We start from the raw sequence: 27,511 nt of genomic DNA, 5'->3' as shown, positions 1-27,511 counted from the left end.
AACAGACATAAAAGTTTACTTTGTGCTTTATCAATTCTTATGATTTTATTATTATTTTGAGGCGTTGGTTGAAATTTAGTTGTCATAATGATAGAAAATGTAAAACTTGGTGACTTTTATGTTACATTTTTAAATTTAGCGGTCATATCATAAAAATGAGTAAAATTCATCGGCCATGAGTGTAATTTACTCCCACATTTACTATTAAACCACTTTTTTACTTAACAAACCATCATTTTTAAAGATTTCTTTCTCTAAACGATTATTCTCTCTTATAGCTTTTTTTTTTTGAAACATTCTCTCTTATAGCTAAAATAACACATGAATGGCTTCAAAACCGATTAGTTTTAAAAATTAAAATTGCTTAAAATGTACAATAGAGGGTTAACTTCTATTAATGGTCAAAGTTGAGTAATTTTTGTGTTAATAAATAAGAAAGTTAAGTGACTTTAATATCAGGTAGTAATCATAATAATAGTAAGAGAAAAGTTGTGAGGAAACAATGTAATTCAGGGCAAATTATTAGAAGCACTCGGCTCTCCATGTCAAATGGAAGACTTTCCATACATATTTTGACATGTGTAATACAGACCCACATATATTATAAGAGACCCCATTATTTTAATTATTACGCGGAGTCACACTACATATATCCAAATGTGAATTAGGGGTCATTCGAGTGACATGAAAGACCGAATGCTTAATATAAAAACTCATAGTTTAGTTGTAATTATCCATGATTGGAAATCTCTCATTCTCTCTCCAAAGAAGGAATATTTGCAAAACAAGTTATGAAATGAGGTGAAAGTAGTTTGGGGGGACAAAAGTGATTAGTAATGTGAGTATGGTCTTAAAATAGTGTCTGAAAGTGAAAGGGAAATCAGTAATTATTCTTTTCTTTATTCTTGAATTTGAATCTTTGTATGCAGATTCAACTATTGCCTTTCTTTTTCTTTTTCTTTTGCATTGGGATTAGTTTTCTCATTATGGGTCCATTCCATATTCCATATATTCCATGTTTGCTTTCTTGGACTAAAGTTGAAGTCTTTCATCTTCTAAATTACCTTTTAACAGTTTCATATTTCCTCATTAAACATCCTTTTTCATCCTTTCAACCTACTAAATTAGTGGCAGAGCTAACGTTTAGATCCCGGCTGTCGGTTCCACTCTTGAATAGAATTTATTCGGTACTTGATAGTCCCTCCAACTATGAAATTCTGGCTCCGTCATTATGGTTTTGCAAAAACATCAACCACACGATTAGGGTTACTCGGAGGCAGCATGTTGGTTCTTCCTTTTGTATGTATTATCGTTTATTCCAGAGCACTGGTCGTTGTTCCTTTTGTATTCATTGTCATTGTTACTAGAGCATGGGACGATGTTGGACCTATTAGAGCTTTTGAAAAAACTTCTCAACTGAATATATGGGCGATATACAAAGATTCATCAATAGTTTTCTGAGTTTGAGGGTATGATTCGTGGCTTTCAGGAAAGAATCTCGAATGAAAGGATAGGTGATTCCATCGTTTCCTCGATAAAAGAGGATGGTAGTGTAGCCAAGGCAATCGGTGCAACCTGAGGTAGGTTAATGACCACGATGACATGTTGGTTCTTCCTTTCGTATGTATTATCGTTTATTCTAGAGCACTGGTCGATGTTCCTTTTGTATTCATTATCATTGTTACTAAAGCATGGGACGATGTTGGACCTATTGGAGATTTTGAAAAAGCTTTTAGACTGAATATATGGGCGGTATACAGAGATTCATCAATAGTTTTCCTAGTTTGAGGGTATGTTTTGTGGCTTTCAGAAAAGAATCTCGAATGAAAAGATAGGTGATTCCTAGAGTTTCCTCGATAAAAGAGGATTGCAGTGTAGCCAGGGCAATCAGTGCAACCTGAAGTAGGTTAATGACCACGATGACATATTCTTGTGTTATCGCCTTCTTTTAAAAATAATAATTATAATATTATTAAAAAATATGATCGAACCGAGTTTGCTCATGAGTTTTTCATGAACATTATAATCGAAGCTATTTATGAACCTATAATCGAGTCTTCTTATGAGCTTTTGAGCCGAGTTTTGTCGTGCGCGATTGCGCTTTTATCGAGGGAATTGACAAGCCATACAACCTAATATCAAAGTTAGATTTAAAGTAGTCAAAATCTTCTATTTATTTTCCCATATCAAATGATAACTAATAATTAAAAAAATGGTAAAAATAATATAATGAGAAAATTATAATAAATTATTGTAAAATTATTATGAAATTATTATGAAATGAATCTAAATTTAAAAATACACTCCACGAAATGAAATATATGATGGAAATGAAAAATAAAATTGGTACAAAATTGAAGCAAGCATGTTTGACTTGTTCTTAACTAAAATCTTACCATTAACTTTAAACAATAAAAGTCTAAAATTATAAAAATAGCATGTTCGTAGAAATTATCGCAAATTGATAGATAAAAAAATTAGGATTTTACAAGTATAAATATATCTCGTAGAGTAAGTAGAAAATTAAGGGAATTGGAAAATCATTAAGATGAATCCAATCATCAATTATTTTACAATTCCCTTCTTATTATTGTTAGGTTCAATTGTAGAGGCAGCTATCCCAGAAAAACATGTCATTGATATTACAAAATATGGTGGTAAAGCTAGCCAAACCTCAAATATCAATCAGGTTATTAATTTGTGTTTATACATCAATATTATCTTAATTTCCACTAAAATTTTCCATGAAACTAATTAAAATGCATATATACCCTTTTTTTTATTTGCACTTTATGATTTATAAATATCAATTATTCTTGTAGTATGTATATTAAATTCAAGTTTTTCTTAATTATTTCTGAACAAAAAAATGTTACTACTTTTACTTACATATAAATTCGTCTTTATTTATATGAGCAAGGTGACTTTGTCATTATTATTGGAACCATCCGATAGTAATTAATCTGTAAAGTAATAAGTTATTCCTTAAAAATGAAGTAACAGAATTGTTACACACATTAAAAAGCAAAAAGAAACAAATTTAAAACCTTAAAATTTACTGTCCCGCATAGGAACCTATCAAATTATATCGAGTTTCAAATCAGTTTGATAAGTAATATGTGAAGATCGTCCTTTCTTGAATAATTTGTTTACCAAATGACATAGATATGTCTCTTGAATTTTCTCATATTTCTATTAGAATCAACAAGTTTATGAATGATCTTTGAATTTGTGTCATTTTTTTTCAATTTTGACAAAAAAAAACCAGGATTGAAAAAACAAACTAACAGAAAGACAATATATCATTTTTATGAACACCTTGTTGGGATTTGCTATGTTTAACTTTTTTATCATGTATAATAAAAGTATATACTTTAATCAATACAAATAATCGATTGATAACTTTATTTATAGGCATTGCTGAATGCTTGGAAAGAAGCTTGTGGAAGCCCATCGTATAGCGAAATTCTTATTCCGATTGGAAATTATTTATTAGGGGAAATAGATTTGGCTGGTCCTTGTAAAGCTCCAATAGTTCTTGTGATCAAAGGAAATCTAAAAGCGCCAAGTAGCCTTGAAGCTCATACAGGAGACTATTGGATTAGGGTGGGTCATGTTAATAATTTCACAATTACAGGAGGTGGCACATTAAATGGTGATGGATCTCGTGCATGGAAACAAAACATTTGTCAAAAGGACCCTAATTGCAAGAATCTTCCCATTGTAAGATTTTTTCCTATTTTTTTCTTTTTTATATGGATAATTTCTTAACGATAATGTAACTAAAATCATTATAAGTATTTCTAAAACTTTTTTTTCTTTTCAGACTCTTAGGTTGGATTACGTTGAGAATGGCATAGTGGAGAACATAAAATCCGTTGATAGTAAGAATTTCCATTTCAATCTTTTAGAGTGTCGTAACGTAACTATCAGACGTGTTATAATACAAGCACCCGCAATGAGTCCTAATACCGACGGAATACATATGGGACGTTGCGAAGGCATAAATATTGAGAGTACTAAAATTGGTACCGGTGATGATTGTATTTCAATTGGGGATGGTAGCTCAAGAATTAAAATTGTTGACGTATCATGCGGACCTGGCCATGGCATTAGTATTGGAAGTTTAGGGAAATATAAGAATGAAGAACCCGTGACTGGGGTATTATTTAAGAGATGCGTTATCAATAATGCAGATAATGGTGTTAGGATCAAAACTTGGCCAGGAATGTATAAAAGCATTGCATCAGACATGGTGTTTGAAGATATTACTATGAACAATGTCTCCAATCCTATCCTTATTGATCAAATGTATTGCCCTAGCAATCATTGCAATAAACAGGTATTTATAATTATAATGATATACATTAAGAGAAAAAAAAGTATTATTGCACCCTTAATAAGTATTAAGAGTATATCAACTTACTCAAATAAAATAAGTATATTTTTATCTTTAACCCCAATACTTCTAACATAAATTTTATTGTATTATTTCACAACATTTAACTTTTTATGTGTTTTTTGATGATTTTGTCAGACTCAATCCAATGTCAAGCTCTCCAAAATTTCTTTTAGAAATATAAGAGGAACTTCATTCACCCCTAAAGCTATTCAACTAATTTGTAGCAAACAATATCCATGTGAAGAAGTGGACTTGGGTGGCATTAATTTGCAATACGTTGGCAAAGCACCAGGTCGTGCAATAGCAGAATGTGTCAATATCAAACCCAAATTTACAGGGAGTGTCATACCAGCCGAATGTTAAAATTAAAGAGACTTATATATACCTCTCTTATGATTAGTGCTTCTCAAGATTCTTCTGATGTATATATGTATCTACAATTGCATCTTAAAAAACATATTATTTTCATTTGTTCCTAAGTGAATTAAATCTTTTTATACATTATTGAATTAGGTAATGGTGTTACAATGACTTGATAAACTTTACATCTTTTTTGGATTAACATTTAAACGCGGATCATTTAAAAGTTTGACTACAAATCTATTAATAAACTTTTGACCACAAAGGCATCTACATCTGAGTTTCAGGTTGATCTTCATAAATGACCATCTCATCCTAGGCCATGAGATATATAGGTGGCAACGGGGAGGAGATTATCCAAAAACCGCGGGTATCTGAACCGACAGAGATGGGGAATAAACGAAAAAAATAGGGATGAGGATGGGAGAATTGTTCTCTCCAAAACCTAAATGGGATTGGGGATTGGGATTGCTATATCCACCCAGTGGGGATCCCCATCCCATTACTATATAAATCCTAATGGGGATCCTTGAAAATCCCCGAATAAACTTCTTAATTTTAAAATAAAAAAAGTTAGATTATTAATAAAAAAATTTGTAGAATATTATAGACCATGACTTTATCCTTCTAATATTATAAAGTAATACCTTGGTGTTGATTTAGTAGAGAGATGTTCAACAAAAAAAATTAATAAATCGGGAGTAATATGGAAATTGACAATGAAAAATATTTAATTGATGTAATTAGTAGAATAAGAACATCTCTTTGCAATTGTTTTCATACAATGATTCCACACACCTTTTCTTCATTTTTGTCTGAAAATGATTGCACAGTAGAAGTTGAACTTTGTATATTTTCCCTTGAGTAAACTTGAGGCTCTATAGCGCTCTTATTGTTATTACTTTAATGGGTATGTGGATTTCCTATTACACGTGGAATCCGAATGGGAAGGGGTGAGGGTGGAAAAATCTCTTAATCATTTAAAGGGGATTCCCTGAAACCGTCCTCGTACATATTTGAGGAAGGAGTGGGACATGTTTAACCATCCTCGCCCCTCCCCATCGCCACCCTTAACCAGATAATCAGCCCCCTCTTTCTCCGAGAACTCAAACAATTTCAGCAACTTGCTATTCGATATCACAAAAAGACTGCCCCCAAGTCTTATTCTATAATATTGTTGTAGGCATCCTCCAAAGCTTTCGACTCTGGAGCCAACAGACGATCATAAACATCGAACTTCCGGCCTTGAGAGTTCTTCTTCTTCCCTAGCTCTCCTACTCAAATTTTCTCAAATAATTCTAGATAGACGGTCCCAAGCTTCCAAATAATACTCTGATATGATTTAGCTAAGACAATAGAAATTGTGTAAAGCTTCTCTCGCACCCCTCACATTCCTTGCAGAAAAAGCTCAAACTTATCTACCGGAGCTTTTGACTCCTTACTTTAACTTTCTTAGGAGTGGGGACTGAGGAAGAATGTAATTCTTGCTCTGCCTTGGATGGTGAAGTAGTGGCCTTTTCAATGAATTTTTTTTACCCTTCGCTCGATTCCTCTTTCGCATTTTTTGTGACTCCTTTAGAATAGAGTCTCGAATGCCAAAACCGCTCAACGCTTATTGTGACCCGACAACCGCTTCAAACATACTCCCACTCAAACAACTCAATAATCCGACCTTAACAATGACATACTACCCCATCCCCTAAGAAACACAAAAGATGCACGAGAAATTCGAGAGTAGCAAGACCAAAAATGATAAAGGTCGAAACTAGTGAAATGACTGACCTTGTAATCAGACAATAAGATAAAGTAGTACCAGTTAGAACAACATCCCCTAGCCTTCTAGGTTTTCAGACACCTTCCCTCGATAAGAAAATCGAGACCTAAGAGCGACAAGACAAAAATGGAAAATCACATTAGAGTTTTTTCGAAAATTCCGAGTGTAAAATGACTTCTAGTTGCCAACAAAGGATAATTATACTAGACACCGAGAAGCCTAAGAGTCACTCCCATCATTGTAGTTATTAATGACGTCGCCTTGAAATTAATGCTCCCTAAAAAACACAATTGTGCTTTAAAGGGACAAACACCTCTTAGAATGCCTTACTAAATGTAAACATTTGTCTAGTACTCATTGACACGGGAAAACAGATCCTACAGGCCCACGTCTACTCAACTCTCGACATTCACATTCTACCCGCCTCGGTTCAAAAGAACCGACTTGACGACTCACATGAAATGTAGTTACTTCTATCTTTTAATTTGGAGTGATTGTGTATGATTTGATTGGAATAATCTAAATGTGAAAGATCTTCAAAAGATCGTTCAGAAAATAACGATGTAATCAACTGCTAAATACCGCCTGCAAATTCCTTACCACCACCTCTTTTGGACTTTTTTGCCATTTGCATAATTTTGATCAAAAACTGAAAGTTCACTCTCCAAAATCATAAACCCGAACAATAATAATTAAAATTATGAAAATAATTGATGTGTGACCATCCGAACCCCAAAAATGGATGATTATGAGTCGGAAACATTAAGATTTACATCTTTTTATCAAAGAACTCATGATAATAATACATATTTTTCATGACGATTTTACATTTTTCGTCACAAAAAATAGAAGAATTTTTCATTTTTCGTCATAAAAAATTGAATGATTTAGTATTTTTCATGGCCAAAAATTTTACGATTTTGCATATTTTAAAATTTGGCCTAAAGAGATGTGGCATACCACCCGACCCATGGTGGGAACGGATGCGGTATAATGCTCGACCCATGGTGGGAACGGACCCGCCATGGGTCAAACGATATGCCACATCCGTTTAAGCTAAATTTTGAATTTTCGCTAAAAAGATTTTTCCCTAGTTTCGAAATTTTTTGTATGCCAAGGGCAAAACTGTGCAATTGTGGCGTAAATAGCAATACCATAGTATGTTTTGCATTGGGATCGATTTTCTCATTATGGGTCCATTCCATATTCCATATATTCCATGGTTGCATACTTGGACTAAAGTTAAAGTTTTTCATCTTCTAAATTACCATGTCTTTCTTTTTTTCCTTTTAACGGTTTCATATTTCCTCATTAAACATCCTTTTTCATCCTTTCAACCTACTAAATCAGTGGCAGAGCCAACCCAGGGCTCAGATCCCGGCCGTTGGTTCCACTCTTGAATAAATTTATTCGGTACTTGATAGTTCCTCATCTATGAAATCCAAGCTCCGCCATTGCGGTTTTGCAAAAACATCAACCATATGATTAGGGTTACTCGGAGGCAGCATGTTGGTTCTTCCTTTCGTATTTATTATCGTTTATTCTAGAGCACTAGTCGATGTTTCTTTTGTATCCATTGTCATTGTTACTAAAGCATGGGACGATGTTGGACCTATTGGGGCTTTTGAAAAAGCTTCTCGACTGAATATATGAGCGATATACAGAGATCATCAATAGTTTTCCTAGTTTGAGGGTATGGTTTGTGGCTTTCAGAAAAGAATCTTGAATGAAAAGATAGGTGATTCCCACAGTTTCCTCGATAAAAGAGGATTGCAGTGTAGCCAGGGCAATCGGTGCAACCTGAGGTAGGTTAATGACCACGATGACATATTCTTGTGTTATCACCTTCTTTTGAAAATAATAATTATAATATTGTTAAAAAATATGATCGAACCGAGTTTGCTCATGAGTTTTTCATGAACATTATAATCGAAACTATTTATGAACCTATAATCGAGTCTTCTTGTGAGCTTTTGAGCCGAGTCTTCTATTTATTTCCCCATATCAAATGATAACTAATAATTAAAAAAATGGTAAAAATTATATAATGAGAAAATTATAATAAATTATTGTAAAATTATTATGAAATTATTATGAAATGAATCTAAATTTAAAAATACACTCCACGAAATGAAATATATGATGGAAATGAAAAATAAAATTGGTACAAAATTGAAGCAAGCATGTTTGACTTGTTCTTAACTAAAATCTTACCATTAACTTTAAACAATAAAAGTCTAAAATTATAAAAATAGCATGTTCGTAGAAATTATCGCAAATTGATAGATAAAAAAATTAGGATTTTACAAGTATAAATATATCTCGTAGAGTAAGTAGAAAATTAAGGGAATTGGAAAATCATTAAAGATGAATCCAATCATCAATTATTTTACAATTCCCTTCTTATTATTGTTAGGTTCAATTGTAGAGGCAGCTATCCCAGAAAAACATGTCATTGATATTACAAAATATGGTGGTAAAGCTAGCCAAACCTCAAATATCAATCAGGTTATTAATTTGTGTTTATACATCAATATTATCTTAATTTCCACTAAAATTTTCCATGAAACTAATTAAAATGCATATATACCCTTTTTTTTATTTGCACTTTATGATTTATAAATATCAATTATTCTTGTAGTATGTATATTAAATTCAAGTTTTTCTTAATTATTTCTGAACAAAAAAATGTTACTACTTTTACTTACATATAAATTCGTCTTTATTTATATGAGCAAGGTGACTTTGTCATTATTATTGGAACCATCCGATAGTAATTAATCTGTAAAGTAATAAGTAATTTCTTAAAAATGAAGTAACAGGATTGTTACACACATTAAAAAGCAAAAAGAAACAAATTTAAAACCTTAAAATTTATTGTCCCGCATAGGAACCTATCAAATTATATCGAGTTTCAAATCAGTTTGATAAGTAATATGTGAAGATCGTCCTTTCTTGAATAATTTGTTTACCAAATGACATAGATATGTCTCTTGAATTTTCTCATATTTCTATTAGAATCAACAAGTTTATGAATTATCTTTGAATTTGTGTCATTTTTTTTCAATTTTGACAAAAAAAAAAAAAAACCAGGATTGAAAAAACAAACTAACAGAAAGACAATATATCATTTTATGAACACCTTGTTGGGATTTGCTATGTTTAACTTTGTTTATCATGTATAATAAAAGTATATACTTTAATCAATACAAATAATCGATTGATAACTTTATTTATAGGCATTGCTGAATGCTTGGAAAGAAGCTTGTGGAAGCCCATCGTATAGCGAAATTCTTATTCCGATTGGAAATTATTTATTAGGGGAAATAGATTTGGCTGGTCCTTGTAAAGCTCCAATAGTTCTTGTGATCAAAGGAAATCTAAAAGCGCCAAGTAGCCTTGAAGCTCATACAGGAGACTATTGGATTAGGGTGGGTCATGTTAATAATTTCACAATTACAGGAGGTGGCACATTAAATGGTGATGGATCTCGTGCATGGAAACAAAACATTTGTCAAAAGGACCCTAATTGCAAGAATCTTCCCATTGTAAGATTTTTTCCTATTTTTTTCTTTTTTATATGGATAATTTCTTAACGATAATGTAACTAAAATCATTATAAGTATTTCTAAAACTTTTTTTTCTTTTCAGACTCTTAGGTTGGATTACGTTGAGAATGGCATAGTGGAGAACATAAAATCCGTTGATAGTAAGAATTTCCATTTCAATCTTTTAGAGTGTCGTAACGTAACTATCAGACGTGTTATAATACAAGCACCCGCAATGAGTCCTAATACCGACGGAATACATATGGGACGTTGCGAAGGCATAAATATTGAGAGTACTAAAATTGGTACCGGTGATGATTGTATTTCAATTGGGGATGGTAGCTCAAGAATTAAAATTGTTGACGTATCATGCGGACCTGGCCATGGCATTGGTATTGGAAGTTTAGGGAAATATAAGAATGAAGAACCCGTGACTGGGGTATTATTTAAGAGATGTGTTATCAATAATGCAGATAATGGTGTTAGGATCAAAACTTGGCCAGGAATGTATACAAGCATTGCATCAGACATGGTGTTTGAAGATATTACTATGAACAATGTCTCCAATCCTATCCTTATTGATCAAATGTATTGCCCTAGCAATCATTGCAATAAACAGGTATTTATAATTATAATGATATACATTAAGAGAAAAAAAAGTATTATTGCACCCTTAATAAGTATTAAGAGTATATCAACTTACTCAAATAAAATAAGTATATTTTTATCTTTAACCCCAATACTTCTAACATAAATTTTATTGTATTATTTCACAACATTTAACTTTTTATGTGTTTTTTGATGATTTTGTCAGACTCAATCCAATGTCAAGCTCTCCAAAATTTCTTTTAGAAATATAAGAGGAACTTCATTCACCCCTAAAGCTATTCAACTAATTTGTAGCAAACAATATCCATGTGAAGAAGTGGACTTGGGTGGCATTAATTTGCAATACGTTGGCAAAGCACCAGGTCGTGCAATAGCAGAATGTGTCAATATCAAACCCAAATTTACAGGGAGTGCCATACCAGCCGAATGTTAAAATTAAAGAGACTTATATATACCTCTCTTATGATTAGTGCTTCTCAAGATTCTTCTGATGTATATATGTATCTACAATTGCATCTTAAAAAACATATTATTTTCATTTGTTCCTAAGTGAATTAAATCTTTTTATACATTATTGAATTAGGTAATGGTGTTACAATGACTTGATAAACTTTACATCTTTTTTGGATTAACATTTAAACGCGGATCATTTAAAAGTTTGACTACAAATCTATTAATAAACTTTTGACCACAAAGGCATCTACATCTGAGTTTCAGGTTGATCTTCATAAATGACCATCTCATCCTAGGCCATGAGATATATAGGTGGCAACGGGGAGGAGATTATCCAAAAACCGCGGGTATCTGAACCGACAGAGATGGGGAATAAACGAAAAAAATAGGGATGAGGATGGGAGAATTGTTCTCTCCAAAACCTAAATGGGATTGGGGATTGGGATTGCTATATCCACCCAGTGGGGATCCCCATCCCATTACTATATAAATCCTAATGGGGATCCTTGAAAATCCCCGAATAAACTTCTTAATTTTAAAATAAAAAAAGTTAGATTATTAATAAAAAAATTTGTAGAATATTATAGACCATGACTTTATCCTTCTAATATTATAAAGTAATACCTTGGTGTTGATTTAGTAGAGAGATGTTCAACAAAAAAAATTAATAAATCGGGAGTAATATGGAAATTGACAATGAAAAATATTTAATTGATGTAATTAGTAGAATAAGAACATCTCTTTGCAATTGTTTTCATACAATGATTCCACACACCTTTTCTTCATTTTTGTCTGAAAATGTTTGCACAGTAGAAGTTGAACTTTGTATATTTTCCCTTGAGTAAACTTGAGGCTCTATAGCGCTCTTATTGTTATTATTTTAATGGGTATGTGGATTTCCTATTACACGTGGAATCCGAATGAGAAGGGGGTGAGGGTGAAAAAATCTCTTAATCATTTAAACGGGATTCCCTGAAACCGTCCTCATACATATTTGAGGAAGGAGTGGGACATGTTTAACCGTCCTCGCCCCTCCCCATCGCCACCCTTAACCAGATAATCAGCCCCCTCTTTCTCCGAGAACTCAAACAATTTTAGCAACTTGCTATTCGATATCACAAAAAGACTGCCCCCAAGTCTTATTCTATAATATTGTTGTAGGCATCCTCCAAAGCTTTCGACTCTGGAGCCAACAGACGATCATAAACATCGAACTTCCGGCCTTGAGAGTTCTTCTTCTTCCCTAGCTCTCCTACTCAAATTTTCTCAAATAATTCTAGATAGACGGTCCCAAGCTTCCAAATAATACTCTGATATGATTTAGCTAAAACAATAGAAATTGTGTAAAGCTTCTCTCGCACCCCTCACATTCCTTGCAGAAAAAGCTCAAACTTATCTACCGGAGCTTTTGACTCCTTACTTTAACTTTCTTAGGAGTGGGGACTGAGGAAGAATGTAATTCTTGCTCTGCCTTGGATGGTGAAGTAGTGGCCTTTTCAATGAATTTTTTTTACCCTTCGCTCGATTCCTCTTTCACATTTTTTGTGACTCCTTTAGAATAGAGTCTCGAATGCCAAAACCGCTCAACGCTTATTGTGACCCGACAACCGCTTCAAACATACTCCCACTCAAACAACTCAATAATCCGACCTTAACAATGACATACTACCCCATCCCCTAAGAAACACAAAAGATGCACGAGAAATTCGAGAGTAGCAAGACCAAAAATGATAAAGGTCGAAACTAGTGAAATGACTGACCTTGTAATCAGACAATAAGATAAAGTAGTACCAGTTAGAACAACATCCCCTAGCCTTCTAGGTTTTCAGACACCTTCCCTCGATAAGAAAATCGAGACCTAAGAGCGACAAGACAAAAATGGAAAATCACATTAGAGTTTTTTCGAAAATTCCGAGTGTAAAATGACTTCTAGTTGCCAACAAAGGATAATTATACTAGACACCGAGAAGCCTAAGAGTCACTCCCATCATTGTAGTTATTAATGACGTCGCCTTCAAATTAATGCTCCCTAAAAAACACAATTGTGCTTTAAAGGGACAAACACCTCTTAGAATGCCTTACTAAATGTAAACATTTGTCTAGTACTCATTGACACGGGAAAACAGATCCTACAGGCCCACGTCTACTCAACTCTCGACATTCACATTCTACCCGCCTCGGTTCAAAAGAACCGACTTGACGACTCACATGAAATGTAGTTACTTCTATCTTTTAATTTGGAGTGATTGTGTATGATTTGATTGGAATAATCTAAATGTGAAAGATCTTCAAAAGATCGTTCAGAAAATAACGATGTAATCAACTGCTAAATACCGCCTGCAAATTCCTTACCACCACCTCTTTTGGACTTTTTTGCCATTTGCATAATTTTGATCAAAAACTGAAAGTTCACTCTCCAAAATCATAAACCCGAACAATAATAATTAAAATTATGAAAATAATTGATGTGTGACCATCCGAACCCCAAAAATGGATGATTATGAGTCGGAAACATTAAGATTTACATCTTTTTATCAAAGAACTCATGATAATAATACATATTTTTCATGACGATTTTACATTTTTCGTCACAAAAAATAGAAGAATTTTTCATTTTTCGTCATAAAAAATTGAATGATTTAGTATTTTTCATGGCCAAAAATTTTACGATTTTGCATATTTTAAAATTTGGCCTAAAGAGATGTGGCATACCACCCGACCCATGGTGGGAACGGATGCGGTATAATGCTCGACCCATGGTGGGAACGGACCCGCCATGGGTCAAACGATATGCCACATCCGTTTAAGCTAAATTTTGAATTTTCGCTAAAAAGATTTTTCCCTAGTTTCGAAATTTTTTGTATGCCAAGGGCAAAACTGTGCAATTGTGGCGTAAATAGCAATACCATAGTATGTTTTGCATTGGGATCGATTTTCTCATTATGGGTCCATTCCATATTCCATATATTCCATGGTTGCATACTTGGACTAAAGTTAAAGTTTTTCATCTTCTAAATTACCATGTCTTTCTTTTTTTCCTTTTAACGGTTTCATATTTCCTCATTAAACATCCTTTTTCATCCTTTCAACCTACTAAATCAGTGGCAGAGCCAACCCAGGGCTCAGATCCCGGCCGTTGGTTCCACTCTTGAATAAATTTATTCGGTACTTGATAGTTCCTCATCTATGAAATCCAAGCTCCGCCATTGCGGTTTTGCAAAAACATCAACCATATGATTAGGGTTACTCGGAGGCAGCATGTTGGTTCTTCCTTTCGTATTTATTATCGTTTATTCTAGAGCACTAGTCGATGTTTCTTTTGTATCCATTGTCATTGTTACTAAAGCATGGGACGATGTTGGACCTATTGGGGCTTTTGAAAAAGCTTCTCGACTGAATATATGAGCGATATACAGAGATCATCAATAGTTTTCCTAGTTTGAGGGTATGGTTTGTGGCTTTCAGAAAAGAATCTTGAATGAAAAGATAGGTGATTCCCACAGTTTCCTCGATAAAAGAGGATTGCAGTGTAGCCAGGGCAATCGGTGCAACCTGAGGTAGGTTAATGACCACGATGACATATTCTTGTGTTATCACCTTCTTTTGAAAATAATAATTATAATATTGTTAAAAAATATGATCGAACCGAGTTTGCTCATGAGTTTTTCATGAACATTATAATCGAAACTATTTATGAACCTATAATCGAGTCTTCTTGTGAGCTTTTGAGCCGAGTCTTCTATTTATTTCCCCATATCAAATGATAACTAATAATTAAAAAAATGGTAAAAATTATATAATGAGAAAATTATAATAAATTATTGTAAAATTATTATGAAATTATTATGAAATGAATCTAAATTTAAAAATACACTCCACGAAATGAAATATATGATGGAAATGAAAAATAAAATTGGTACAAAATTGAAGCAAGCATGTTTGACTTGTTCTTAACTAAAATCTTACCATTAACTTTAAACAATAAAAGTCTAAAATTATAAAAATAGCATGTTCGTAGAAATTATCGCAAATTGATAGATAAAAAAATTAGGATTTTACAAGTATAAATATATCTCGTAGAGTAAGTAGAAAATTAAGGGAATTGGAAAATCATTAAAGATGAATCCAATCATCAATTATTTTACAATTCCCTTCTTATTATTGTTAGGTTCAATTGTAGAGGCAGCTATCCCAGAAAAACATGTCATTGATATTACAAAATATGGTGGTAAAGCTAGCCAAACCTCAAATATCAATCAGGTTATTAATTTGTGTTTATACATCAATATTATCTTAATTTCCACTAAAATTTTCCATGAAACTAATTAAAATGCATATATACCCTTTTTTTTTATTTGCACTTTATGATTTATAAATATCAATTATTCTTGTAGTATGTATATTAAATTCAAGTTTTTCTTAATTATTTCTGAACAAAAAAATGTTACTACTTTTACTTACATATAAATTCGTCTTTATTTATATGAGCAAGGTGACTTTGTCATTATTATTGGAACCATCCGATAGTAATTAATCTGTAAAGTAATAAGTAATTTCTTAAAAATGAAGTAACAGGATTGTTACACACATTAAAAAGCAAAAAGAAACAAATTTAAAACCTTAAAATTTATTGTCCCGCATAGGAACCTATCAAATTATATCGAGTTTCAAATCAGTTTGATAAGTAATATGTGAAGATCGTCCTTTCTTGAATAATTTGTTTACCAAATGACATAGATATGTCTCTTGAATTTTCTCATATTTCTATTAGAATCAACAAGTTTATGAATTATCTTTGAATTTGTGTCATTTTTTTTCAATTTTGACAAAAAAAAAAAAACCAGGATTGAAAAAACAAACTAACAGAAAGACAATATATCATTTTATGAACACCTTGTTGGGATTTGCTATGTTTAACTTTGTTTATCATGTATAATAAAAGTATATACTTTAATCAATACAAATAATCGATTGATAACTTTATTTATAGGCATTGCTGAATGCTTGGAAAGAAGCTTGTGGAAGCCCATCGTATAGCGAAATTCTTATTCCGATTGGAAATTATTTATTAGGGGAAATAGATTTGGCTGGTCCTTGTAAAGCTCCAATAGTTCTTGTGATCAAAGGAAATCTAAAAGCGCCAAGTAGCCTTGAAGCTCATACAGGAGACTATTGGATTAGGGTGGGTCATGTTAATAATTTCACAATTACAGGAGGTGGCACATTAAATGGTGATGGATCTCGTGCATGGAAACAAAACATTTGTCAAAAGGACCCTAATTGCAAGAATCTTCCCATTGTAAGATTTTTTCCTATTTTTTTCTTTTTTATATGGATAATTTCTTAACGATAATGTAACTAAAATCATTATAAGTATTTCTAAAACTTTTTTTTCTTTTCAGACTCTTAGGTTGGATTACGTTGAGAATGGCATAGTGGAGAACATAAAATCCGTTGATAGTAAGAATTTCCATTTCAATCTTTTAGAGTGTCGTAACGTAACTATCAGACGTGTTATAATACAAGCACCCGCAATGAGTCCTAATACCGACGGAATACATATGGGACGTTGCGAAGGCATAAATATTGAGAGTACTAAAATTGGTACCGGTGATGATTGTATTTCAATTGGGGATGGTAGCTCAAGAATTAAAATTGTTGACGTATCATGCGGACCTGGCCATGGCATTGGTATTGGAAGTTTAGGGAAATATAAGAATGAAGAACCCGTGACTGGGGTATTATTTAAGAGATGTGTTATCAATAATGCAGATAATGGTGTTAGGATCAAAACTTGGCCAGGAATGTATACAAGCATTGCATCAGACATGGTGTTTGAAGATATTACTATGAACAATGTCTCCAATCCTATCCTTATTGATCAAATGTATTGCCCTAGCAATCATTGCAATAAACAGGTATTTATAATTATAATGATATACATTAAGAGAAAAAAAAGTATTATTGCACCCTTAATAAGTATTAAGAGTATATCAACTTACTCAAATAAAATAAGTATATTTTTATCTTTAACCCCAATACTTCTAACATAAATTTTATTGTATTATTTCACAACATTTAACTTTTTATGTGTTTTTTGATGATTTTGTCAGACTCAATCCAATGTCAAGCTCTCCAAAATTTCTTTTAGAAATATAAGAGGAACTTCATTCACCCCTAAAGCTATTCAACTAATTTGTAGCAAACAATATCCATGTGAAGAAGTGGACTTGGGTGGCATTAATTTGCAATATGTTGGCAAAGCACCGGGTCGTGCAATAGCAGAATGTGTCAATATCAAACCCAAATTTACAGGGAGTGTCATACCAGCCGGATGTTAAAATTAAAGAGACTTATATATACCTCTCTTATGATTAGTGCTTCTCAAGATTCTTCTGATGTATATATGTATCTACAATTGCATCTTAAAAAACATATTATTTTCATTTGTTCCTAAGTGAATTAAATCTTTTTATACATTATTGAATTAGGTAATGGTGTTACAATGACTTGATAAACTTTACATCTTTTTTGGATTAACATTTAAACGCGGATCATTTAAAAGTTTGACTACAAATCTATTAATAAACTTTTGACCACAAAGGCATCTACATCTGAGTTTCAGGTTGATCTTCATAAATGACCATCTCATCCTAGGCCATGAGATATATAGGTGGCAACGGGGAGGAGATTATCCAAAAACCGCGGGTATCTGAACCGACAGAGATGGGGAATAAACGAAAAAAATAGGGATGAGGATGGGAGAATTGTTCTCTCCAAAACCTAAATGGGATTGGGGATTGGGATTGCTATATCCACCCAGTGGGGATCCCCATCCCATTACTGTATAAATCCCAATGGGGATCCTTGAAAATCCCCGAATAAACTTCTTAATTTTAAAATAAAAAAAAGTTAGATTATTAATAAAAAAAAATTGTAGAATATTATAGACCATGACTTTATTCACCCCTCCCCGGTTAAAGAGGTCCAGTTAGTTGGTTGGAGGAAGCCCAGGGAAGGGGTTGTCAAGTTGAATACGGATGGCTCCTGCCTTAGTAATGGCAGAATTGCTGCTGGTGGAGTTCTTCGGGATTCTGGTGGCGCCTGGCTGGCTGGGTTTACCCATAACTTAGGTACGGGCTCCTCCTTTACTGCAGAGCTCTGGGGGATCTTGTCTGGCATTAAACTCGCCATTCGCATGGGTGTTAAAAGACTTTCGGTGGAGTCTGACAATTTGGAGGCTATCAACAGGATTTCGGATAGACATGTTGTTTGTCTTAAGAGTCAGAATCTCATTAAAGCCATCTTGAGGCTTCGTCCTGCCTTCGATTCTCTTACCTTCTCCCATATTTATAGGGAGCAAAACCGCGTGGCGGATCGCTTGGCAGCTGCTGGGCATGGGGGGATGTTAGGTGTTTCTACCCTTTCCGTTCCTCCTTCTTTTCTGTTACCTTCTCTTCTTGAGGATAGGATTGGGGTCAGTCTTCCTAGACTGATCCCGGGTTAGGTTTTTGTTTGTTTGTTTTTTTTTCTTCCCTTCTTACCAAAAAAAAAATAGACCATGACTTTATCCTTCTAATATTATAAAGTAATACCTTGGTGTTGATTTAGTAGAGAGATGTTCAACAAAAAAAATTAATAAATCGGGAGTAATATGGAAATTGACAATGAAAAATATTTAATTGATGTAATTAGTAGAATAAGAACATCTCTTTGCAATTGTTTTCATACAATGATTCCACACACCTTTTCTTCATTTTTGTCTGAAAATGTTTGCACAGTAGAAGTTGAACTTTGTATATTTTCCCTTGAGTAAACTTGAGGCTCTATAGCGCTCTTATTGTTATTATTTTAATGGGTATGTGGATTTCCTATTACACGTGGAATCCGAATGAGAAGGGGGTGAGGGTGAAAAAATCTCTTAATCATTTAAACGGGATTCCCTGAAACCGTCCTCATACATATTTGAGGAAGGAGTGGGACATGTTTAACCGTCCTCGCCCCTCCCCATCGCCACCCTTAACCAGATAATCAGCCCCCTCTTTCTTCGAGAACTCAAACAATTTTAGCAACTTGCTATTCGATATCACAAAAAGACTGCCCCCAAGTCTTATTCTATAATATTGTTGTAGGCATCCTCCAAAGCTTTCGACTCTGGAGCCAACAGACGATCATAAACATCGAACTTCCGGCCTTGAGAGTTCTTCTTCTTCCCTAGCTCTCCTACTCAAATTTTCTCAAATAATTCTAGATAGACGGTCCCAAGCTTCCAAATAATACTCTGATATGATTTAGCTAAAACAATAGAAATTGTGTAAAGCTTCTCTCGCACCCCTCACATTCCTTGCAGAAAAAGCTCAAACTTATCTACCGGAGCTTTTGACTCCTTACTTTAACTTTCTTAGGAGTGGGGACTGAGGAAGAATGTAATTCTTGCTCTGCCTTGGATGGTGAAGTAGTGGCCTTTTCAATGAATTTTTTTTACCCTTCGCTCGATTCCTCTTTCACATTTTTTGTGACTCCTTTAGAATAGAGTCTCGAATGCCAAAACCGCTCAACGCTTATTGTGACCCGACAACCGCTTCAAACATACTCCCACTCAAACAACTCAATAATCCGACCTTAACAATGACATACTACCCCATCCCCTAAGAAACACAAAAGATGCACGAGAAATTCGAGAGTAGCAAGACCAAAAATGATAAAGGTCGAAACTAGTGAAATGACTGACCTTGTAATCAGACAATAAGATAAAGTAGTACCAGTTAGAACAACATCCCCTAGCCTTCTAGGTTTTCAGACACCTTCCCTCGATAAGAAAATCGAGACCTAAGAGCGACAAGACAAAAATGGAAAATCACATTAGAGTTTTTTCGAAAATTCCGAGTGTAAAATGACTTCTAGTTGCAACAAAGGATAATTATACTAGACACCGAGAAGCCTAAGAGTCACTCCCATCATTGTAGTTATTAATGACGTCGCCTTCAAATTAATGCTCCCTAAAAAACACAATTGTGCTTTAAAGGGACAAACACCTCTTAGAATGCCTTACTAAATGTAAACATTTGTCTAGTACTCATTGACACGGGAAAACAGATCCTACAGGCCCACGTCTACTCAACTCTCGACATTCACATTCTACCCGCCTCGGTTCAAAAGAACCGACTTGACGACTCACATGAAATGTAGTTACTTCTATCTTTTAATTTGGAGTGATTGTGTATGATTTGATTGGAATAATCTAAATGTGAAAGATCTTCAAAAGATCGTTCAGAAAATAACGATGTAATCAACTGCTAAATACCGCCTGCAAATTCCTTACCACCACCTCTTTTGGACTTTTTTGCCATTTGCATAATTTTGATCAAAAACTGAAAGTTCACTCTCCAAAATCATAAACCCGAACAATAATAATTAAAATTATGAAAATAATTGATGTGTGACCATCCGAACCCCAAAAATGGATGATTACGAGTCGGAAACATTAAGATTTACATCTTTTTATCAAAGAACTCATGATAATAATACATATTTTTCATGACGATTTTACATTTTTCGTCACAAAATAGAAGAATTTTTCATTTTTCGTCATAAAAAATTGAATGATTTAGTATTTTTCATGGCCAAAAATTTTACTATTTTGCATATTTTAAAATTTGGCCTAAACAGATTTGGCATACCACCCGACCCATGGTGGGAACGGATGCGGTATAATGCGCGACCCATGGTGGGAACGGACCCGCCATGGGTCAAACGATATGCCGCATCCGTTTAAGCTAAATTTTGAATTTTCGCTAAAAAAAATTTTCCCTAGTTTCGAAATTTTTTGTATGTATGCCAAGTGCAAATCTGTCCAATTGTGGCGGTAAATAGCAATACCATAGTATGTTTTGCATTGGGATCGATTTTCTCATTATGGCAAAATTATCCAATGGTGGCGGTAAATAAAAATACCATAGTATGTTTTGCATTGGGATCGATTTTCTCATTATGGGTCCATTCCATATTCCATATATTCTATGGTTGCATTCTTGGACTAAAGTTAAAGTCTTTCATCTTCCAAATTACCATGTCTCTTTTTTTCCTTTTAACGGTTTCATATTTCGTCATTAAACATCCATTTTCATCCTTTAAACCTACTAAATCAGTGGCAGAGCCAACCCAGGGCTCAGATCACTGCCGTCAGTTCCACTCTTGAATAAATTTATTCGGTACTTGATAGTTCCTCATCTATGAAATCCAAGCTCCGCCATTGCGGTTTTGCAAAAACATCAACCATATGATTAGGGTTACTCGGAGGCAGCATGTTGGTTCTTCTTTTCATATGTATTATCGTTTATTCTAGAGCACTAGTCGATGTTTCTTTTGTATTCATTGTCATTGTTACTAAAGCATGGGACGATGTTGGACCTATTGGAGCTTTTGAAAAAGCTTCTCGACTGAATATATGGGTGATATACAAAGATCATCAATAGTTTTCCTAGTTTGAGGGTATGGTTTGTGGCGTTCAGAAAAGAATCTCGAATGAAAAGATAGGTGATTCCTATAGTTTCCTCGATAAAAGAGGATTGCAGTGTAGCCATGGCAATCGGTGCAACCTGAGGTAGGTTAATGACCACGATGACATATTCTTGTGTTATCGCCTTCTTTTAAAAATAATCATTATAATATCATTAAAAAAATATGATCGACCGAGTTTGCTCATGAGTTTTTCATGAACATTATAATCGAAGCTATTTATGAACCTATAATCGAGTCTTCTTGTGAGCTTTTGAGCCGAGTTTTGTCGTGCACGATTGAGCTTTTATCGAGCAAATTGACAAGCCACACAACCTAATATCAAAGTTAGATTTAAAGTAGTCAAAATCTTCTATTTATTTCCCCATATCAAATGATAACTAATAATTAAAAAAATGGTAAAAATAATATAATGAGAAAATTATAATAAATTATTGTAAAATTATTATGAAATTATTATGAAATGAATCTAAATTTAAAAATACACTCCACGAAATGAAATATATGATGGAAATGAAAAATAAAATTGGTTCAAAATTGAAGCAAGCATGTTTGACTTGTTCTTAACTAAAATCTTACCATTAACTTTAAACAATAAAAGTCTAAAATTATAAAAATAGCATGTTCGTAGAAATTATCGCAAATTGATAGATAAAAAAATTAGGATTTTACAAGTATAAATATATCTCGTAGAGTAAGTAGAAAATTAAGGGAATTGGAAAATCATTAAAGATGAATCCATTCATCAATTATTTTACAATTCCCTTCTTATTAGTGTGAGGTTCAATTGTAGAGGCAGCTATCCCAGAAAAACATGTCATTGATATTACAAAATATGGTGGTAAAGCTAGCCAAACCTCAAATATCAATCAGGTTATTAATTTGTGTTTATACATCAATATTATCTTAATTTCCACTAAAATTTTCCATCAAACTAATTAAAATGCATATATACGCTTTTTTTATTTGCACTTTATGATTTATAAATATTAATTATTCTTATAGTATGTATATTGAATTCAAGTTTTTTTTAATTATTTCTCAACAAAAAAATGTTACTACTTTTACTTACATATGAATTCATCTTTATTTATGTGAGCAAGGTGACTTTGTCATTATTATTGGAACCATCTGATAGTAATTAATCTGTAAAGTAATAAGTAATTCATTAAAAATGAAGTAACAGGATTGTTACACACATTAAAAAGCAAAATCGGCGGCCCGGTGCATTACGCGTCCCCACTAAGCGAGGGTCCGGGGAGGGGTCCCACCACAAGGGTGTACTGGGAGCAAGCCTTCCCTTACCAATTTTTTTTTTTGGCAAGAGGCCGCTCCTAAGACTCGAACATGTGACCTTCGGTCACACAACACATTAAAAAGCAAAAAGAAAAAAAATTAAATCGAGTTTCAAATCAGTTTGATAAGTAACCTATCAAATTAGGAGAGGCCCGCATAGGAACCTATCAAATTATATCGAGTTTCAAATCAGTTTGATAAGTAATATGTGATCGTCCTTTCTTGAATAATTTTTTTACCAAATGACATAGATATCTCTCTTGAATTTTCTCATATTTCTATTAGAATCAACAAGTTTATGAATGATCTTTGAATTTGTGTCATTTTTTTTCAATTTTGACAAAAAAAAAACCAGGATTGAAACAAAAAACTAACAAAAAGACAATATATCATTTTATGAACACCTTGTTGGGATTTGCTATGTTTAACTTTGTTTATCATGTATAATAAAAGTATATACTTTAATCAATACAAATAATCGATTGATAACTTTATTTATAGGCATTGCTGAATGCTTGGAAAGAAGCTTGTGGAAGCCCATCGTATAGCGAAATTCTTATTCCGAATGGAAATTATTTATTAGGGGAAATAGATTTGGCTGGTCCTTGTAAAGCTCCAATAGTTCTTGTGATCAAAGGAAATCTAAAAGCGCCAAGTAGCCTTGAAGCTCATACAGGAGACTATTGGATTAGGGTGGGTCATGTTAATAATTTCACAATTACAGGAGGTGGCACATTAAATGGTGATGGATCTCGTGCATGGAAACAAAACATTTGTCAAAAGGACCCTAATTGCAAGAATCTTCCCATTGTAAGATTTTTTCCTATTTTTTTCTTTTTTATATGGATAATTTCTTAACGATAATGTAACTAAAATCATTATAAGTATTTCTAAAACTTTTTTTTTCTTTTCAGACTCTTAGGTTGGATTACGTTGAGAATGGCATAGTGGAGAACATAAAATCTGTTGATAGTAAGAATTTCCATTTCAATCTTTTAGAGTGTCGTAACGTAACTATCAGACGTGTTATAATACAAGCACCCGCAATGAGTCCTAATACTGACGGAATACATATGGGACGTTGCGAAGGCATAAATATTGAGAGTACTAAAATTGGTACCGGTGATGATTGTATTTCAATTGGGGATGGTAGCTCAAGAATTAAAATTGTTGACGTATCATGCGGACCTGGCCATGGCATTAGTATTGGAAGTTTAGGGAAATATAAGAATGAAGAACCCGTGACTGGGGTATTATTTAAGAGATGCGTTATCAATAATGCAGATAATGGTGTTAGGATCAAAACTTGGCCAGGAATGTATAAAAGCATTGCATCAGACATGGTGTTTGAAGATATTACTATGAACAATGTCTCCAATCCTATCCTTATTGATCAAATGTATTGCCCTAGCAATCATTGCAATAAACAGGTATTTATAATTATAATCATATACATTAAGAGAGAAAAAAGAAAGTATTATTGCACCCTTAATAAGTATTAAGAGTATATCAACTTACTCAAATAAAATAAGTATATTTTTATCTTTAACCCCAATACTTCTAACATAAATTTTATTGTATTATTTCACAACATTTAACTTTTTATGTGTTTTTTGATGATTTTGTCAGACTCAATCCAATGTCAAGCTCTCCAAAATTTCTTTTAGAAATATAAGAGGAACTTCATTCACCCCTAAAGCTATTCAACTAATTTGTAGCAAACAATATCCATGTGAAGAAGTGGACTTGGGTGGCATTAATTTGCAATACGTTGGCAAAGCACCGGGTCGTGCAATAGCAGAATGTGTCAATATCACACCCAAATTTACAGGGAGTGTCATACCAGCCGGATGTTAAAATTAAAGCGACTTATATATACCTCTCTTATGATTGGTGCTTCTCAAGATTCTTCTGATGTATATATGTATCTACAATTGCATCTTAAAAAACATATTATTTTCATTTGTTCATAAGTGAATTAAATCTTTTTATAAACTATTGAATTAGGTAATGGTGTTGCAATGACTTGATAAACTTTACATCTTTTTTGGATTAACATTTAAACGCGGATCATTTAAAAGTTTGACTACAAATCTACTAATAAACTTTTGACCATAAAGGCATCTACATCTGAGTTTCAGGTTGATCTTCATAAATGACCATCTCATCCTAGGCCATCAGATATAGAGGTGGCAATGGGGAGGAGATTATCTGAAAACCGGGGGTATCTGAACCGGCAAAGACGGGGAATAAACGAAAAAAATAAGGATGAGGATGGGAGAATTGTTCTCTCCAAAACCTAAATGGGATTGGGGGATGGGGATTGCTATATCCACCCAGTGGGGATCCCCGTCCCATTACTGTATAAATCCCAATGGGGATCCTTGAAATTCCCCGAGTAAACTTCTTAATTTTAAAATAAAAAAAAGTTAGATTATTAATAATAAAAAATTGTAGAATATTATAGACCATGACTTTATCCTTCTAATATTATAAAGTAATACCTTGGTGTTGATTTAGTAGAGAGATGTTCAACAAAAAAAATTAATAAATCGGGAGTAATATGGAAATTGACAATGAAAAATATTTAATTCATGTAATTAGTAGAATAAGAACATCTCTTTGCTATTGTTTTCATACAATGATTCCACACACCTTTTCTTCATTTTTGTCTGAAAATGATTGCACAATAGAAGTTGAACTTTGTATATTTTCCCTTGAGTAAACTCGAGGCTCTATAGCGCTCTTATTGTTATTATTTTAATGGGTATGTGGATTTCCTATTACACGTGGAATCCGAATGGGAAGGGGGTGAGGGTGGAAAATGTTGGGGTTTAGTGTCCTATAGACAATTGTTCTAGGATACAAACTTAATGTAAATGAAGTATTCTTTATATCATTTGTTTTAATGAGATATATGTTTTATAACTATATAAAGGCAATCCCTTTTAAGCACTAAATAAAGTCTAATAAAAGGAAATCCGTAAGTTTGTTTTAAAGTGATTATAAAGTATTCATACAAACATGAAGTGAGACAAAACTTTATAATAAACTAATAAACTTAAAACCACCCCAAGTCAAGTAATATGTTTAGGATTGACATATCACTGCTGAGACTTGCATGTAACAATGTCTTCTATCCGACAGAAAGCTGATCTCACAAGCTTCATATATATAGATATCTGGACAGTTACATGAATCCGATGAAAAGTAGTTCATTAGGATTGGGGACCCGACTTGAGATAACAGGATGGGTAGATTCATCCTTGTCACCTGTTCATCTCATTAGTATTAATAGGTATAAATAATCCTCAGACTCAAAGGAATGCTAATTGGTATTCTGGATTACGGAATGTGACGCTTTGACTCTGGTGCAACACGATCCTTAACAGAGATGACTCTAGGGTGTGAACAGCAGACGTTGGGTATCACAGGGAGTTATTGCGGGATCGTTATACATTGGATTGAGCATTTATCACTCCCGATAAATGGGAGATATGTCCATGGATCGCTTGTGGAAGTCTTGACTCTAAATCCTTGCAAGGTGATAGCTTAAGAATGAAATTAGATTTCTCTTAACCTATCTAATTGGAGTTGACTCGGCCAAGAATAAGTAAAACGAACGTCTCGCTATATGTGACTTGACATTACCGATAGTCATAAGATTCAGTTCAAGGACGTAGTTGATAAAGGATTGAATTATACCGTAACTAATACTGAAAGGTCAACGACAGAATCAACCTGTCTTCTTATAGCTCTAGGGGAATGATTACGGACTTGCTAATCACATACTCTGTACATCATTCCGTTATGCAAAGATTAAAATATAATTCTTTGAAAATTAATTTTAATAAGTTGCATATGGCTAGAAGCAATAAGAACCTAATGGGTCACACATAAGACTTGGAACCCAAAAGAGAGACAGATGTTAATTAATTGACGGAAGCCCAACTGAGTCCAATAAGGCCCAGTAACAGAGGGGGGCGATTTATGTATGTAAATACATAAATAATTAGTTTGATTTTATTAATCCTAATTAGATTAGGATTATGAATTAAATTAATTAAAGGATAAATAAGTTAGGAGTTTTAATTAGATTATATTACTCCTATTATTATCCAATAAGGTTATTGATCATTATCTTTTATATTTAGATATATTAATAGATAATATTTAAGAATTTTATTCTGAATTAAATTCTTATTCAGTAACCTAATCCTATCTAACTAGGATTTAGATACGAGAGATTATAAATACCCCCCTTTAGTGTAATTTTCGATACACATAGAGTAACCGGGAGAGAGAATTTCGACACCCCTTGTTGAGGACGAAATAATCCACCGCTTCCTGCCGATTCAATTGATTTCATCTCTTTCTCTTTATCATTGATCTTGTGTTGATTAATTAGAGGCAATCTATTCTGGTTGCTATTCATCGGTTGATTTCTAATCGTTTACTTGTTTTGTTTTGTTGTGTTCATGAAAGAAGAAAAACAAACAAAAGGGAGAAATTCGTTTTACTACTCCTACATCAGGTCAGTTGACGATTTCA

General features: G+C 33.3%; 4 protein-coding genes across 4 annotated transcripts; all 4 read left to right on the top strand.

Annotated features, from left to right (window-relative positions):
- Window positions 1-2,540: 2,540 nt before the first annotated feature.
- Window positions 2,541-4,841, top strand: LOC136206946 (exopolygalacturonase-like). The gene is made up of 4 exons (XM_065998154.1): window positions 2,541-2,689; window positions 3,415-3,723; window positions 3,827-4,342; window positions 4,538-4,841. The coding sequence occupies exons 1-4, from the start codon at window positions 2,549-2,551 to the stop codon at window positions 4,763-4,765; spliced, it is 1,194 nt and encodes a 397-aa protein (XP_065854226.1). The 5' UTR covers window positions 2,541-2,548; the 3' UTR covers window positions 4,766-4,841.
- A 4,054-nt stretch (window positions 4,842-8,895) lies between these two features.
- On the top strand, window positions 8,896-11,192 carry LOC136206998 (exopolygalacturonase-like). Its single transcript, XM_065998239.1, has 4 exons — window positions 8,896-9,044; window positions 9,776-10,084; window positions 10,188-10,703; window positions 10,899-11,192. The coding sequence occupies exons 1-4, from the start codon at window positions 8,904-8,906 to the stop codon at window positions 11,124-11,126; spliced, it is 1,194 nt and encodes a 397-aa protein (XP_065854311.1). The 5' UTR covers window positions 8,896-8,903; the 3' UTR covers window positions 11,127-11,192.
- Window positions 11,193-15,257: 4,065 nt separating this feature from the next.
- Window positions 15,258-17,592, top strand: LOC136206977 (exopolygalacturonase-like). The gene is made up of 4 exons (XM_065998207.1): window positions 15,258-15,406; window positions 16,137-16,445; window positions 16,549-17,064; window positions 17,260-17,592. The coding sequence occupies exons 1-4, from the start codon at window positions 15,266-15,268 to the stop codon at window positions 17,485-17,487; spliced, it is 1,194 nt and encodes a 397-aa protein (XP_065854279.1). The 5' UTR covers window positions 15,258-15,265; the 3' UTR covers window positions 17,488-17,592.
- A 3,469-nt stretch (window positions 17,593-21,061) lies between these two features.
- Window positions 21,062-24,883, top strand: LOC136207285 (exopolygalacturonase-like). Its single transcript, XM_065998573.1, has 5 exons — window positions 21,062-21,086; window positions 22,458-22,537; window positions 23,462-23,770; window positions 23,875-24,390; window positions 24,590-24,883. Exons 1-5 carry the CDS (start codon window positions 21,062-21,064, stop codon window positions 24,815-24,817), a joined length of 1,158 nt encoding a protein of 385 aa, XP_065854645.1. The 3' UTR covers window positions 24,818-24,883.
- The last annotated feature ends 2,628 nt before the right edge of the window (window positions 24,884-27,511 follow it).

Source organism: Euphorbia lathyris, chromosome 9, assembly GCF_963576675.1.
Source record: "Euphorbia lathyris chromosome 9, ddEupLath1.1, whole genome shotgun sequence".
In the NCBI taxonomy this organism is placed as follows: Eukaryota; Viridiplantae; Streptophyta; class Magnoliopsida; order Malpighiales; family Euphorbiaceae; genus Euphorbia; species Euphorbia lathyris.
The sequence above is the reverse complement of the archived record's forward strand: the minus strand, read 5'-3'. Positions and strand labels throughout refer to the sequence as shown.